General features: G+C 43.1%; 1 protein-coding gene and 1 pseudogene across 1 annotated transcript in view; both read left to right on the top strand.

Moving 5' to 3' along the window:
- LOC126481143 (sushi, von Willebrand factor type A, EGF and pentraxin domain-containing protein 1) overlaps positions 1 to 17,927 on the top strand; it is a 536,303-nt gene that overhangs the window by 434,735 nt on the left and 83,641 nt on the right. The window contains exon 7 of the mRNA XM_050104701.1: positions 379 to 672. Within this exon, the coding sequence (XP_049960658.1) occupies positions 379 to 672 (294 nt within the window). The remainder of the gene's footprint in view (positions 1 to 378; positions 673 to 17,927) is intronic.
- LOC126427383 (5S ribosomal RNA) lies at positions 1,142 to 1,259 on the top strand (annotated as a pseudogene).

Raw genomic sequence — 17,927 nt, 5'->3', positions numbered from 1 at the left:
TGCAAGCGCCTATGAATATCTGAGATGCCCTGGTTTTCCGCCAAAAGAAACTCGATCACTGCCCGTTGTTTGCAACGCACATCCGTTACAGACGCCATTTTAACAGCTCCGTACAGCGCTGCCACCTGTCGGAAGTCAATGAAACTATACGAGACGAAGCGGGAATGTTTGAAAATATTCCACAAGAAATTTCCGGTTTTTTCAACCAAAATTGGCCGAGAAAAAAAATGTGTTGCATTACTTATTGAACTGTCCTCGTAGAAACACGCCTACCAACTTTCGTTTACGTCGTACAACTCCTCGGTGTCGGGCCTTTTCCCGTCAATGTATATACGGTGTGGGACAGATAGGAGAGCGTGCATTTGCGGCGTGTTGCAGAGTTCTCGCCGGAGCGGTGCGGCGGCAGCAGCGGCGGCGACACGGTGGCGGCGTTCGACCGGCGCTGCTACGAGCTGGGCGCGTCGCGCGGCTCGTTCGCGCAGGCGCGCGCGGCCTGCAAGGCGGCCGGCGCCGGCGGAGACCTGGCGCACGGCTTCGGGGGCGCCGGGCGCGCCGCCACCTTCCTCACGGCGCAGCTGGAGCGCCGCCGCGCAGACCTGCGCACGCAGCTCGTCTGGATAGGCGCGCAGCGAGAGCCGGGCGCCACCTCCCGCACCTGGCGCTGGGTCGACGGTGAGTAGCCTACTGCTGCAGAGTTCTGGCTCAAACATCATCACCCTGACATCCTGTTATAAAAGAAGGGGCTCAATTTAGAATAGACAGCAACAGTTTTAAAGGAGTCCAGGGGTACACAGTAAGGACGTCAGGGGCGACCTTTGGGCATTGAGGGAAAGCGAAAACGTACCTTTGACGCTCGTAGGGATGCGGGAGTGTCAAACGTGACGCCGGCCGCTCGCCCGGGGAAAACGAGATACACGGGCCGTGTAACGACCTTGGAGCGTCACGCTAGTCGGCTTGACCGCTACACTTCTCGAATGCTCGGCATCCTGCGGGCCCCACGGGTTATCAATATTTGACTGGAAACGTGCCCTCTGAAGGTCTTAACTTTGTCGTGTGCTATCGAGAACTTGCATTCATTTAAACACGCATTCAAGGATTATTAATCTCGTTTGAAATAGCTACTCGCTCTCCGCCCGAGACAGGCAACGGCCTTGCCGCAGTGGAAACACCGGTTCCTGTCAGATCACCGAAGTTAAGCACTGTCGGGCGTGGCCGACATTTGGATGGGTGACCATCCGGGCTGCCATGTGCTGTTGCCATTTTTCGGCGTGCACTCAGCCTCGTGATGCCAATTGAGGAGCTACTCGACCAAATAGTAGCGGCTTCGGTCAAAAAAAACTATCGTAACGACCGGGAGAGCGGTGTGCTGACCGCAAGCCTCTGCTATCCGCATCCTCAGCTCACGGTGATACGGCGGTAGGATGGTCCTGATGGGCCACTTGTGGCCTGAAGACGGAGTGGTAAGACCTGTAGTATCACGTGCTGTGACGTACGCGCCGCGGCCTGTCTTCCTCGTGGACCTCTGTCCCGCGGCGGGAGGGTGCCGCTAAGAGCCGCCCAACTTGCTTTTCTAGTATGACCTCCCTGTACAGTTCCACACGCTGCCATCACATCTATACAAGCAGAACACCGCACCAGCCCTACCAGTCAGTGGTTTCAACTCCTGATGATGATGTCGAAGACAGATATAAAAACTAGAATATCTTATGACGCGGCCTGTAAACCGAGAAGATTTTATTGAAGCATGCCACCGCGAAAGACTCCGAGGACACATAACCTAAAACGTTTCGTTTCCCTGCATGTCAACTTACCGCAAGCAAAGTCGTCCATTTCCACCAGTTGGCTTCAGCAGGCGGAAAAGGTTGCGTGCAACGACTCCACGCGCGCCATGGTGTCCGGCTCTGGCGAGTTTGGAGTGACACGGCGTAACGAATAAGTATCCCAGATTGTAACACTTCGTGGGTTTCTTTACTCGTGTGATTTTTCCTCTCAATGTGCGCGCGTGTGGCCACCAAACAGGGTAATGCGTGCCTGTGATACGGCAAAAAGACGTTCATAACTTTAATCTCATTTCTGTCCTGTGTCCTCTAAAAAGCAACAGAGTACCAGCCGAGCTCGGAGCTCGTGGTACAGTTCAGCGTACAGCGTGGTTCATCTTCCTCTACCCATTTCGCTTAATGCAACCCTCTATTCTATATCCGGCCTTCAAAATCAACCAGCAAGATTTTAATATCCTCTCGCTCGCTACGCGTGAACTACTAGCTCTACAGAAAAAAATCAGCAGGATCTTTTTTTGTAGGAAATTTAATGTAGTTAAATTTTGTGCTGGTGTACGTTTTCGCTGGAGGCCACGATTTTCGAGTTGTTCAAGAAAGATATACGATAGGGACCTTCAAACACATCTCCACCCCAACACTCATTCCTCACCAGTCAGTATTTTTAATACGTTGTTCGTGGCACTCCCTCCTACCACTCTACAAAAATTTCAAACACATGAACCATTCTCAATATTCGAACTGGTTTGGTCTCTATTGATTGGGCTATTACGCCACCAGCATAGTCGGCTATTTGGTTAACATAACTAATTTACACATACCCTTGCGGATAATGAAAGAAAAACGACTTTTGTGAACTTTGCACTAAAGCTATTTACGTTGACAATTCGATCCAGACTTAACCCTTACAACCGCAGTAGCTTCGTTGTCAGAGGGAAGGACGAATATAACGATGTAATTCTTTACTTTATGCTGTTAAAATTCACAAAATTGTTAGGTAAAATTTGCATACACGTCAGTTTACAATTTGTAAGTATTCGACTAAGCTGGTAGCATAATAAGGCCAGTCAATGAAGACCAAAAATGGCAACTGTGGGAAATAATTCACGCAGTCACACGTTTTCGTATAGTGGTAGGAGCGAGTGCCATGAACAACATACTAGAAGTACCGACCGATGGGGTTTGAGTGTGGGGGTGGGAACTCGTTGCAAGGACACTTTTCTGCGTTCATCCTGAGTAACCCGAAAACCTCAGCCTCTAGCGGAAACGGGTCCCGCTACAAAATTTAACTACATTAAATATCCTACAAAATGATCCTGTTCATTTTTCTATAGGACTGATACTTTGCACGTAGCGAGCGAGAGAAGATAAAAATCTCTCTCGTGGTTTTTGAAGGCCTCATATAGAACTGCGGTTTAGGGGCAGCGACATCGCCCGTATATTCCTAGCATTTATTAATATCTGCATTAATAATTATGCTGATAAAATCGTGTTAAATTCTTAAGGATGCTATAAGAGACTGTAAAACTATCCTCCAAACGTTCGGAGACGTGGACAAGAGATAAGTGAGAAAAAAACTTAATGACTAGTCAACAGACCCCACATGGTTTTGTAGCCTGTATTTGCCGTTTCAGCCATTACGCAACAAAGCAGCAGATACAAATACTTAGCCATCCGTTGCCGGTGTAAGTTTCATCAAAATCCTTCTGGGTGTACTGCCACAACCTCAAATAAAGAACTTAAAACACCAAAATAACTGAAGTTTCGGACTTGTTGCAGCGGCCTCTCTCAGTCTATGCCCTGAAGAAGGCCACTGAAACACAACCAAAATATCAGATGTTTTAAGTACTTTATAAGATGAGGTGACAGAACACCCGGAGATACGTGAATGAGAGGAGCGGATACACTACATTTTCTATTCTGCTGTACTCGCGTTGTAATCCCAAAGAGTATAAATATCTATGGAGTAAGCATTCGGATACGTAGAACGAGAATTACGTCCGCAATATCTCCTGCAGCTCAAGTCTCGGGAATTTTGGCCCGTATAGCACGTAGCGTATTTTGAGTGTTATACTTCCGCTGCTACAGACAGATCACCTGAAGAAGTAACATGAAACTTTGCATACGCCTTTTACAGACGTCTTAACAATACGATACCAGGAACTGAAGTTGGCTTAAAGATGCGAAAAGCAACGGTGTTGTGCTTTCTCGCCACAGTATGATAGCTCAGATTCCACTCTGTGTACATCTTTTTGGTAACGTGATAAGAAGTGGCCGCCAACAATATTTTTTTACGTTTTCTCTTGCAGTTATTCATGATGTCGAATCTCTGTTCTAATTAAGTACGTTACCGCGACACTGTAGACGGTGCCAAAGTGTCACAAAAAAACAATGCATTAGGAACTATGAAATTAATACAGTAAATACGGTAAGCGATTTGCACCACCTGCTTGTCCATTACTATTTTCAATTTTTCTTCGTCTATAACGTTTTTTCGCCATCTCATCAGAAAAGTAAAACCATATGCACATACATAAAACACATACATAAAAAATTCAAGATCAATGCTCGAACTTTGGAGTAATAAAAGAAGTAACAGCCAACAACATTTTTTTTTTAGGTTTTCTGTTGCACTGATTCATACTGACGAATCTGTTGTAATTAATTACGGTACAATGACACTGTATAGGAAACTGCCTCATGCAGAAATACTGAGATACACACAAGGGTTTGAGAACCTGCATAAGTTGGAAGAAATTAATCAGACTGTCGTGTATAAATTTCATCTACGTATGAACATAGCACCAAAATGTATACACTGACTGGCAGTTCATTCAAACGCACTTGCAAATTTATAGAGCACTTGTGTCGTAAACACATGGTCATAAAATAGGAGAAATTATCTCTACAATACAAGACATTATGATACCACACATGGATAATTTTCAACATATAAAATGATATACATTTGTTGTACGGACCTATGAAAAGTAACTGATCCACCTTTCACGTACTTCTCTTCACATCCGTAGCAACGAAAATACTCCACTACAGCTGTTACTGAAACGCAAACGTGCAGAAACGTATATAAGACAAGGCGAATACGTGTAATATTTAAGTTTCGCTATTACCGCAAATTTGAGACAAGCAGTGTCGTCCCAAAATCATCAATGACTAACGCGTTTTTTTTTCTGTGCACTATGGGACTTAACATCTGAGGTCATCAGACCCCTAGAACTTCTAACTACTTAAACCTAACTAACCTAAGGACATCACACGCATCCATGCCCGCGGCAAGATTCGAACCTGCGACCGTAGCGGTCGCACGGTTCCGGACTGAAGCGCCTAGAACCGCTCGGCCACACCGGCCGGCAGCACGGTTCCATACTTAAGCGCCTAGAACAGCTCGGCCACTCCGGCCGGCACTAACGCGGTTTGATGTTGGTAACATGCACAGTAGACCATGCTCACACCATAGATGTACATACTCTATGTCCAATCCGGAAGATACCAAAATGCAATGTTTTATGTACAGTGATTATATTTTAACAAATCATATAAAAATGACGCGTTTTTGATGGACGCTTAGTGTGCCCGTGGCTACAAACAGCTTTCTACCTGAAGGGTTATCAAATCAAATATGGCGTGTTCCCGTTCATTCTCCATTAGCTAATTACACCACAGCTGCAACGCCTTGTCGGCCGACATGCGTGGTTGGTAGCGGAAATAACCATTAGTTCGTATTTTGCAACAAGTAGATTTCTTGACAGTGCCGAATACATAAGGTTTAAATTTACATAGTTACTTTTACAGGCCTAGCTCACCCTTAGGCTGGCTGACAACAGCAGCTTTCAGAATCAGATCTATCCCCAAGCTCTTGGTGAAGCTGTAGATCCGCCCCTTGCTACCGAGTGGAGTCTTGCCGTGGTGGACTACGCAGGGCGATTGCCCTGTCACCAGAACTGAATACCATTGCTCGCCCTTACGACTGCGGCTGTTGGAATTTCTAATCAGATTAGGATGTAGATTTACAACTAGGGCTTTACAAATTATACGTTAAAATGTCTATACCTAAAATCAAAGTAATATCTCTGTTGTGATGATACAATCTAACCCTCCTAAGCAGTATTAATTGTAATCTAGCAAATTTCAAATATTTGTGTGGAATCGTTAAAAGAACACTGGCAAGAAGAAAACTAGGGACGATAAAATGATGAAATTCTACAAAACAGTGACTGTAACGAGGTGCCTGTGGAGTAGTGAGAGTTTAGTGTTAAAAAGAAGGGCAAAGGCAGAACACAGATTGTGGAAATCCTGAGTTGGGCTTTTTGTTTCACCATGAGACGCTGAAAGAGAAAAGTGGACATACAGCAGCAACCGAACGTCTCAAGATTGTAGGAAAAGATTGTAGATTACAGAAATGTGTGTTGGGACCACTTACAGAAGACGTTCGTTTCCTGAGTTACATCTCTCTACCAGAGTTGGGTTCATAGTCTCCTTGAGTTTTTGAACAACATCTTCGCCACTAACTGCATCAATTTTATCGGAAATCACTAAATTGCAATTTCAATTTTAAGTCATTAGCAAGTGGTTTAGCTGCAACCAGTAATGAACACTGAAGCTAGATATTAACGTACCATCGCTGGTGGGGCTATAGGGAACCCATTCGTATGATTAATTAGGATGAAAGAAATTGTCTCAGATTGGTAATTAGAGAGCATTTTATTGCAGTCTGAGACAATTTCTTTTTTTCCTAATTAAAGCTACGAAACAAATATAGTTATTACACAGTGTATTTTTGAAACACAGGAACCATCAACATGCGTAAAAGAAATAAAATGGATGTGAGCTTAGAGGGCTATTGGCAGTATTCCTTATACACACTATTCGTATAGACGATCAAAATACAAAGTTCATTCAGAGAACATTTCATCAAACTCACTAATAAAACACTCTACTAGATATGCCAGAATACAACAAATGGAAATTATTCTCAAGGGATTTTGTGCTGTCTGTACGTCTCAGTATTGCACATCATACAGGTAAAAAGCAGGTTGGGGTCAGCTTCAACGTATTTACAAAAATGCCGAAGTCTAAATTTAAGGCGCACGGTAGCGCTATGATGCACAAACTTTTGGATGTGTAACCAAATATACTCTAATGTGTAAAGCTAAAAATTAGGGGAAAAACAAGGAACACAGCACTTTGCTGTGGTAAAATATAAACACAACTATTAATCTGAAAAGTAAGTTCCCTGAGTCGATCATGTTTATTGAAGCCTTTGGGAATCTGCATAAATCAACATTTGGAGCACTAATGATAGTACTCAATCGACGGTGCAACTATTTCCCATCGTGATTGTCGTAGAGGCCCGCACCTTCGCTATATTTACCGAGATACTGGTTAAAGAGTGGTCCAGAATACGTATTTAGGTATTTAAGCAAATGTTCAATGAGCACCATAAGTGCTTCACAGAATACAAAGATGGGTTAAATCGTAGAATCAATTTGTTCAAATTGGCGCGTTATTGGCAGAGCGTGGCAGCGAGTACGTTACCTTTAACAACCACTACAGTCAGATACTTTTGTAAATTCTTTAATGACTACCCGGTTTCGGGTACTAAGCTATTTCCAGCTGCCCATAGATACGTCTTGGCCGATGGCTGCGTCAGACCTGCAGAATATTGGCACTTACGTGAACCTGCTAGAAGCAGGCTGTTAGAATTTACACTTAAAATCGGTTTAGCCATTAAAGAATTTACGTGAGCATTTGGCTGCAATTATTAAGAGCTATCCACATGGCTCCTCGGTTTACCAAATAAATTTGCAGTCAGTTACACTGAGCTCGAGGAGACATGAGCATACGATATTACACTGTACAAAGAATTCATCGTCTCTCCCATTGTCCTATACATTCTACCGACTGTTTATCATATGTAGCCAGTCACAATCCATTATTTTCCTCGAAAAAGCAGGGACGGAAGGCTTTACTCACCTCACCTAGCCATGTCCGTAAATGATTACTACACGAATGTTTACATTGTATATTATAATAACAATGTCCTTATTCGTCTACTAACTGTAATTCTGGCGAATAAATTTAAAAAAAGAAAATTATTTGAAATTGTTTTAGGTAAAATACCTTTAGTGTACCTAGATTCTTATTATAATCAACTGCAAACGCCAGTTTTCTGTAAAGTGATCCGTTATGCGTGGTTTGCCGCGACATTATTGCCAACGCGTGAAATCATCAGCAGTGTTAACGACGTTTCTTTCCCGACTGAGGATCAGACGAATAAACGTCACTGTGGCAGACCTAACTTCGCACGATGCTCGTGTTGTCCGATATGTCTATGTTCCGAATGTTTCTACGATCAGTATCATCCAAGGCAATACACCAAATCTTCCTGAAGAATAAACACAGGAATAAAATATAAGAATTACCATAATAATTAATATAAGAATGAAATATAAGAATACCAGAACTTAAAAAGATTATGAGCCCTAAAAATACCATACACACATATATGATAAATGTATAACACTTATTGTGAAACCCAGTTGTAATTTTACAGTTAATATAATGTAGTTGTATACCCAAACTTGATAAGAAACATTCGTGTAGTGACCTTCAACGGACATGGACAGATAAATGAGAATGGAAATGAAACAAATAAAAACATTAATCGGGTTTCGAACACGGGTCGCAAAACTGATAAGCTGGGGCGCAAACCACTATGACACCATTTCAGCTGAGATTATCGTGCGCTGAAAGGATATACAGTACTTTGACTGTCGTTTTCTCAGAAACGATAGAGTAAGTGCGTGTAAGGCGAGACACATGTTCACTTACTTTGACTCCTCTTCCACCGAGCGAAGTTTCTGGGAAATCGAGTTATGCCACTTGCGTGTTCTCCTTGTCATTTGGGAGGCAGGCTCACAGGGATGCGGGTAATTAGTTGACTAATACAACAGCTGAAGACGCCTGTAATAGGGACATTGTGTCACAATCTATTTTTCCCCTACATTCCATTACGTAGCAGTTGACACCCAGTCGCACGACAGTGGGAGGAATATTGGCTAAACGGGAGGGATGACAACCCTTAGTCGGTGATACCGACTACCTGCGTGTGGCATAGCTGCTTCCTGTTATTGAGGCGCCATTGGATTTGTCGCTGCCCCTTGATGCATGGATTCCTTCTGTGGCGAGAATACCAACCATTGTGCAGTGCTTGTAGTGGTCAAACGTCAGTGTACAGACGAATTGTTAGGATGCACCTCAAAGCTAATGAGAGGACAGAGCGATATATGGCGCGCGTCTTGCCTTGTATTTCAGACGACACGAGATATATCAAGCGCTTGCTATTTATCTACATCTACATAATTACTCTGAAATTCACAATTAAGTGCGTGGCAGAGAGTTCATCGAACCACCTTCCAGCTATTTCTCTACGTTCCACATTCGAACAGCGCGTGGGAAAAACGAACATTTAAATCTTTCTGTCCGAGCTTTGATTTGTCTTATGTTTTTATGATGATCATTCCTCCTAATGTAGGTGGGCGTCAACAACGTATTTTCACATTCTGCGGAGAAAGTTGGAGATTGAAATTTCATGATAAGATCTTGGTGCAACGAAAAGCGTATTTGTTTTAATGATTGCCACTCCAAATCACATATCACAACCGTGGCACTCTCTACTCTATTTCAAGATAACAGAAAACGGGCTGCCCTTCTTTGAACTTTTTCAATGTCCCCGTCAACCCTATCTGACGCGAATCCCGTACCGCACAGCAATACTCCAGAAGGTGTGGACAAGCGTAGTTTCAGCATTCTCTTTAGCAGACCTGTTGTATTTTCTAAGTGTTCTGCCAATAAATCGCAGTATTTGGTTTGCTTTCTCCACAATGCGTCGTTCCGACATAAGTTATTCGTAATTGTAATCCCTAAGTATTTAACTGACTTTACAACCTTTAGATTTGTGAGATTTATCGTGTAACATAAATTTAGTGAATCCTTTTAGTGCTTATGTGGATGACTTCACACGTTTCATTATTTAGAGTCAAATGCCAGCTTCCGCACCGTACAGATATTTTGTCTAAATCGTTTTGCCGTTTGTATTGATCATCTGATGACTTTATAAGACGGTAAGTGACAGCATCATCTGCAAACACTTTAAGAGGACTGCTCAGATTGTCTCTTAAATCGCTAATGTGGGGAGAGAATAGCAGAGGTGATATAACACTGCCTCGCCGAACGCCAGATATTATTTCTGTTTTACTCGATAACTTTCCGACATTTACTACGAACTGTGACCTTTCTGACAGGAAATCACGAATCCAGTCGTACAACCCTTCCGAGGAGGTTCTGTCTAGCAGACGATACCGTGTTTGACCATACATTCTCCTTTTAAATTGTTTTATATTTCACTTGATGCACTGTAAATATTAAATTTTATTTAACTTCCCTGCATCTCCGTTTCGTTACGCAGTGTACGAGCGTTAATGACTGTATTCTCGTACACATCATCCCAAAGAAAAGCAGCAACAATCAGTGCAATGTTCACGCACCTCTAAAAGTTATTTCATGACAGACTATGTACACAACTGGAAGAATACTCCTGAAACTGGCTTTCATTACGAGAATCAAATTTTGGGAACGCTATTACTGAAGAGCAAGCAATACAATTGTCTAAAAACTTAAAACTTACACGAACTCGACCACGAAAATATACGTAGTTATGCAACTACCTAATAGTTCAGTAAACAGTGACCACAGAGCAACACCGCGTAAAGTTCCCTCAGTTTCATGCTAGCTGACTGCTTGCATCATAAAGTCAACGTTTCCATTAACCTGTGGAAAATTCTCTTCCGAGAAACTATGACCCACAGGAATCAGATCTTCGTTACCCTGAGTAAACCACTGCAAGCTTAAACAAAATTGTTCTGTGTGGATAAAGACGCAATTCCTTACGCTTCAGCTACATTGCATGTAATCATCATCAACATACGATATAGATTGTTCCGAAAAGATTCATCCTACTTCACAAGATAACATTTTCTGCCTGAATGAAGACAGAAATTTTGAGTGAATTTGTAGCTTACGGATAGGTCAATAAAGTTTTTATTTTCAAAACAAGCATGCCATTTTACAGGCGTGTATCTTTCACATGTATGCACATACAAACTTGCACTTGGTTTTACAGTTACGTTTAGGCTCAAAGTTTTCATTCACCTTTCACAGATATTCAGTGTGCCCTCCTCCAGACCCACGACAAGCGTCCAGACAATAGTCAAACTCATCCTATACTTTTGCGAGTTTTTCTGCAGTTACTGCACTGTCTGTTGTTGCTTTGTGTCTTCGTGGTTCACTCAAGGGGACGCACACAGACGGAGTCTTAGCATGACGTATGATCAGACGACCTTGGAGGACCATGGCGCCCAACCCATCGTTGAGCCAGCTCATTGTTAAGAAATGTTCTTACATGAGGATACGCAAACTGGAAAAAGAACGAGCGAGGGGTGTGTCAGCATGGGACACACCCGTGTCTACAGCTACTTGAATGTGCAACTTAACAACTGGCGCCGAGGAAAATTTCCAGTTTCGATGCGTAACTTAATATGTACCCCCAAGTACCTATCTTCAATCATGCTGGATATGTAGTCTTGTGAAATCAGATGAATCTTTTTTGAAACAAATAGGAGTATTATGTATTGACTATGTTTAAGGCTTGCGGTTCTTATTTCGTAGAATCTCTGCTTCATCAGATACTGTCTACTTACCTTTCTGACAACATTGCCAAGACTATCTGTAGTATATCCAGCACATGTATAACAAATGAAGACATGCACATCGAAGAGGTTGACAGTGCTAAATTTCTGGGATTACAACTCGATAATAAATGCAGTTGGGACGGGCATACCACAGAACTGCTGAAGCGCCTAAACAAGTCTGTATTTGCGGTGAAAATTATGTCTGAAATGGGGGATATAAATATAAAAAAAAACTTTCATACTTTGTTTACTTTTTGTGTAATACGGGGTCATATTCTGGGGTAACTCGCAAAACCGAGCAAATGTTATTAGCATACAAAAGCGCGTAAAAAGACTCATTTCTGGTGTAAATTCAAGAACATCATGTAGAAACTTGTTCAAGGAACTTTGTATTCTAACCACTGCTGCTCAGTATACAGGGTTATTACAAATGATTGAAGCGATTTCACAGCTCTACAATAACTTTATTATTTGAGATATTTTCACAATGCTTTGCACACACAAACAAAAACTCAAAAAGTTTTTTTAGGCATTCACAAATGTTCGATATGTGCCCCTTTAGTGATTCGGCAGACATCAAGCCGATAATCAAGTTCCTCCCACACTCGGCGCAGCATGTCCCCATCAATGAGTTCGAAAGCATTGTTGATGCGAGCTCGCAGTTCTGGTACGTTTCTTGGTAGAGGAGGTTTAAACACTGAATCTTTCACATCACTATGCGTGAAACTTGCCCGCACGCGTTCAACCGTTTCTTCGCTCACTGCAGGCCGACCCGTTGATTTCCCCTTACAGAGGCATCCAGAAGCTTTAAACTGTGCATACCATCGCCGAATGGAGTTAGCAGTTGGTGGATCTTTGTTGAACTTCGTCCTGAAGTGTCGTTGCACTGTTATGACTGACTGATGTGAGTGCATTTCAAGCACGACATACGCTTTCTCGGCTCCTGTCGCCATTTTGTCTCACTGCGCTCTCGAGCGCTCTGGTGGCAGAAACCTGAAGTGCGGCTTCAGCCGAACAAAACTTTATGAGTTTTTCTACGTATCTGTAGTGTGTCGTGACCATATGTCAATGAATGGAGCTACAGTGAATTTATGAAATCGCTTCAATCATTTGTAATAGCCCTGTATTTATTCCTTCAGTCCCAGTGGCGTCACACCATTTCCCAATCTGCCAAAAAATTCAGAACCACAATTTCGGGCAAAAACATAATGGACTCAGTGTTCTGGGACAGAAAAGTATCATTTTGGTCGAATTTATGCCTCAGGCGGAGACCATCAATACACAGCGGTATTGTAAGACCCTAAAAAACTCAAAAGGAGAATTCAAAACACAGCATTAGCCACCGAGGCTGTCTTGGACTCATTTGGGTGCGATGTTTTGAACCGACTCCCCGTATTCCCCCGCTAGCCTTCAGGTTATCATCTTTTCACTTCTCTGAAAGCAAACGTGATTGGAATTAAATTTTCAGCCGACGACCAGGTTTAGGAAGAAATTCTGAAGTGGGGGAAGGAGCTGGCGGGAGAGATTTTCGAGGAGGGCATAAAGGAGCTTGTGCCACGGCTCACCACGTGCATTAATGGGATGGCGAGAATGTGGAAAAATTGTCAACAAGTATATCAACAATATCATGAATTTTTTTCAAATCCACTTTTTCTAAAAAAATATACAAATCTAGTACACTTACGTTCTGAAGACGCCACGTAGATTATCGAACTACACAAATGTCCAAACGTGTTGAGAAGTGGCCAGCTCTCAACGCTTGTGTTACTCAGCTGTACATAATAAACACACTCTTCACAGTGAGCGTCAACCTACACGGCTCCCTATGAATGTGCTGTGTGATTTTCCTCGGATGCCTGTTGGCCCGCCTGCGTGGTGCTGTGTGTACCGCCCTCCTGCTGCACCTCCAGTTCGCTGCCCTCGCTGTTCCTGTCTCTTGCCCTTCCTGTCTCCTGCTGGCTTCCTGGACACGCCAGGAAACCGCTTCTTTCTCAGCCAACCTACACGCTTCCTGGTTTTACGGCAAGCGGATATCAAGACATAAACTCAAACAACTCACACCCGCATCACCTTACTAAATTCTGTTGTAACTCTAAGAAATTAGTGGAGCGACGCAGCAATCCGATCAGTTCAAAAAGCACTCCGTCTCCAGGCCACGAGTGGCCTACCGGGACCATCTGACCGCCGTGTCATCCTCAATGGAGGATGCGGATAGGAGGGGTGTGAGGTCAGCACACCGCTCTCCCGGTCGTTATGGTGGTATTCTTGACCGAAGCCGCTACTATTCGGTTGAGTACCTCCTCAATTGGCATCACGAGGCTGAGTGCACCCCGAAAAATGGCAACAGCGCATGGCAGCCTGGATGGTCACCCATCCAAGTGCCGACAACGCCCAACAGCGCTTAACTTCGGTGATCTCACGGGAACCGGTATATCCACTGCTGCAAGGCCGTCCGATCAGTCCAAGCAGCATTCATTTATGACGTTATCATTTCGACCGATGTTCATTATCAGATGGCGTACATTAGTTTTTTCTCTTCATGTTATACAACACTAAACTAACAATCACACACAGTGTTCTTTTATTTGTGATAATGTTGTTCGCTAATTCCTGCTTCAGCGATACCAACCGACTTGCGTTTTATATTTCATCATATTCTGAAAGTCTTTAAGCTACATCGACCTTCACTTCAACTAACGAAATACTGTTGATTCATTCGAAAGTATTAAATTGTCTTACACAACAGAACGGAAACAATCAACTGACCCAAAGAAAACTTTTATAACTAAACACTCCATCTGCTATGCTTCGGTAAATTATTTGTTAGTTTAGTGCTGTGCAATGCCATGCATTTACACGCAAAAGTTGCATTGCACTTTAAATTTCAGTTAACTGCTGATCTCTAGAACACCAAACCTTGCACATACAAACATAATTACGTAATACCTGATGATGTGCTACGCTCCGAATCACTCATTTATTGTGTCTGATATAACTATTCAATATTCATTTTATCCAGTATCGTCATTTTTTTCATGTAATGCCACTATGGATGAAATTAGAGGAATCAGGTCCTAAGCAAGCGTTAATCCCTTAACTACTTCAGGTGCTGTTTACTTAAAAACTGGATATTACAATTGCTACAACATGGAGAAACTGCTAAACAGACATTAATTTTATACTTTCTGTGACTGATAGTGACACGCAAACATGTACTTGAGACTAGTGCAAATATATTACCATCAAGAAACATAAATATTTGTAATAGTGACACGCAAACATGTACTTGAGACTAGTGCAAATATATTACCATCAAGAAACCTAAAATTTTGTAACGACAGTCCCATTTGACTTCCCATTTGAGTTAAGGAATTCGCGCCAAAGACATCAAGTTAGAGACATACGTAACGTATTTCTCAAGGATTCCGTTTCATTCTGTTCCAGCTTCTTTGTGCTATTCATTGGTATATGCATTTGGAGGACAATGGTGAATTTGACGGGAGTCCAGTTTCTACACATCTTCAGTTAACTGTATGTCAGACCACACACCACTCCGCAAGACAACTTCTAAAGTCTACATAGTATTCAAAAATGGCTCTAAGTACTATGAGACTTAACTTCTGAGGTCATCAGTCCCCTAGAACTCAGAACTACTTAAACCTAACTAACCTAAGGACATCACACACATCCATGCCCGAGGCAGGATTCTAACCTACGACCGTAGCGGTCGCGCGGTTCCAGATTGTAGCGCCTAGAACGGCTCGGCCACCCTGGTCGGCCAACAACACGGTATGGGGCACTTGCCGTTCCTCAGCAGGTAGCTCCATTAACTCACTGATTCGCCATTGAAGTTACACATCCTTCACAAAAACTTGATTTCATTAAATGTTCAAATGGTTCAAATGGCTCTGAGCACTATGGGACTAAACTTCTGAGGTCATCAGTCCCCTAGAACTTAGAACTACTTAAACCTAACTAACCGAAGGACATCACACACATCCATGCCCGAGGCAGGATTCGAACCTGCGACCGTAGCAGTCGCGCGGTTTCAGACTGTAGAGCCTAGAACCGCTCGGCCACTCCGGCCGGCATTAAATGTAATACGTAGAAATAACTCATTAGTCACATAATTGTACAAACGATTTTGTTCCACCTAGTCGTACTACTGTTGTTTTCGATGGGATTACACTTGTGTATCATGCAGTAGTATTGTGGCAGGATTCGAGTGGGAGCTGTAATTGTGAACTATAGATGAGCGCGGTGCTTACATGACACGTCGTATCACCAAGCTACATTCCATTTTCTGTACTGATGCACCTATTTCAGCACGAGGTGCCGGTGGTTCAAGATTATGTCCCAGCGTGCGTTTAACAATGAGGGGCTGGGAAGTGACGGGAGGGAATCATTGACCACTGCACTCTACCGCAGGACATCGGAAAACGCTACTTCCTTCTTCAGCAGACGTGTCACATGCTCAGCTTATCAGGACCAGAATACTGCACAAAGGGAGCCCTATAGGGCAACATACCCACGGTTTCTGAACAGCCTCGTACCTAGTGTCTCAAACAGACGCGTCTCCACGGCGAACATGATTCCTAATGGTACCACTAAGGGAAAGTGGGGAAATAGTACGCATTTAAGAAAAAAAAGTGTAATTTGAACACGCAGATAATAAGTAACTTAAAAGCAACTGAATGTAAGATAGCGGTAGTTTCTCTACTTTTACTACACTAAATCAATTTAAATGTAAATAAGTGTACAATGAGATTTAACTGCAAATATCACAAAGTTGCGATTGTGCTTGATTCCCATTACCAACGGCATAATTATGCGGAATGGTAGGGGAACTGTGTACTCGTGAAGCGAAGCTTATGTCAAATGTACATGAGTGAACATAACCGGCACTTGAATTGTCTGCCAAGTTCTGTTAGGAAATTAGAAATTTGAAACGCATTTAAACAGTAACATAGAAGGTGTAATCACTTTTATATTCACATTTAAGTAATTTTTGAAATGTTTATTTCGTTATAAGCAGTCGTCACAAATATAGTCTTGGGATGTCTTATCCCACACATGCAGCATAATTCCAAGCAAAGCACCCAACACACCTGTACCACAATTCTTTGTATTTACCTACTTCTTCACAGATGCATCATAAAACAATAAGTTCTTTACTACGGGTAGGAAGTGATTTCAACGCACCGCTAAACTGGTTATCCTAATCATCGCCATCATCATGATCATCTTCGTTAAAATACTAAAGACACTGGATATCGCCAATGATTCTAATGTTTATTCCTTGCCTTTGGTTTTCTTTTCCTTTTCTTGTTGCTCTGTAAGACACCTACGTATAGCTTTCCCCTTCCTGTTCTTAAACATAACCTGTTGTTTCTTTCAATTCCTTACTTTCTTCTTTATTTTAGCTTCTTCCAGTTTTTCACAGGGATTCGCATCTGCGCTCTATTACCGCAGTGTGTCATTACAAACAAACTCGATCACATTCTTTCTGCCTAATATCGTGTAGGCTCCCGCGAGCACGCGGAAGTGCCGCAACACAAATGGCACACACTCGATTAATGTCTGAAGTAGTGCTTGAGAGAACTGGCACCATGAATCCTGCAGGGCTGTCCATAAATCCGTAAGAGTACGAGGAGGTGCAAATCTCTTCTGAACAGCACGTTGCAAGGCATCCCAGATATGCTCAATAATGGTCATGTCTGGAAAGTTTGGTGTCCAGCGGAAGTGTTTAATCTCAGAAGATTGTTCCTGGAGCCACTCTGTAGTAATTGTGGATGTGTGGGGGGGCCGCATTATCCTTCTGGAATTGTACACGTCCGTCGGAATGTGCAAGGGACATGCACGGATGCAGGTAACCGGACAGGATGGTTACGTGCGTGTCACCTGTCAGAGTCGTATCTAGACGTATCAGGGGTCCCATAACACTCCAACTGCACACGCCCACACCGTTACATAGCCTCTACCAGCTTGAACAGTCCCTGCCTGACTACAGGGTCCATGGATTCATGACGTTGTTTCCATATCCTTACACGTCCATCCACTCGATACAATTTGAAACGAGACTCGTCCGACCAGGCAACATGTTTCCAGTCATCAACAGTAAAATGTCGGTGTTGAGGGGACCAGGTGAGGCGAAAAGCTTTGTGTCGTGGAGTCATCAAGGGTACACGGGTGGGCCTTCGGCTCCGAAAGCCCACATCGATGATGTTTCATTGAGATAATGCTCGGGCGCCTACTGTAACACCACGTTCGCACTCACTTATAGCTTGATAACGTGCAATTGTAGCATCAGTAACCGAGCTAACAACTGCGCCAGACACTTTTTGTCTTATATAGGCGTTGCCGACCGCAGCGCCGTATTCTG

Source organism: Schistocerca serialis, chromosome 1 (genome assembly GCF_023864345.2).
Source record: "Schistocerca serialis cubense isolate TAMUIC-IGC-003099 chromosome 1, iqSchSeri2.2, whole genome shotgun sequence".
NCBI classification, from domain to species: Eukaryota; Metazoa; Arthropoda; class Insecta; order Orthoptera; family Acrididae; genus Schistocerca; species Schistocerca serialis.
This window is presented reverse-complemented; position numbering and strand designations above follow the sequence as displayed.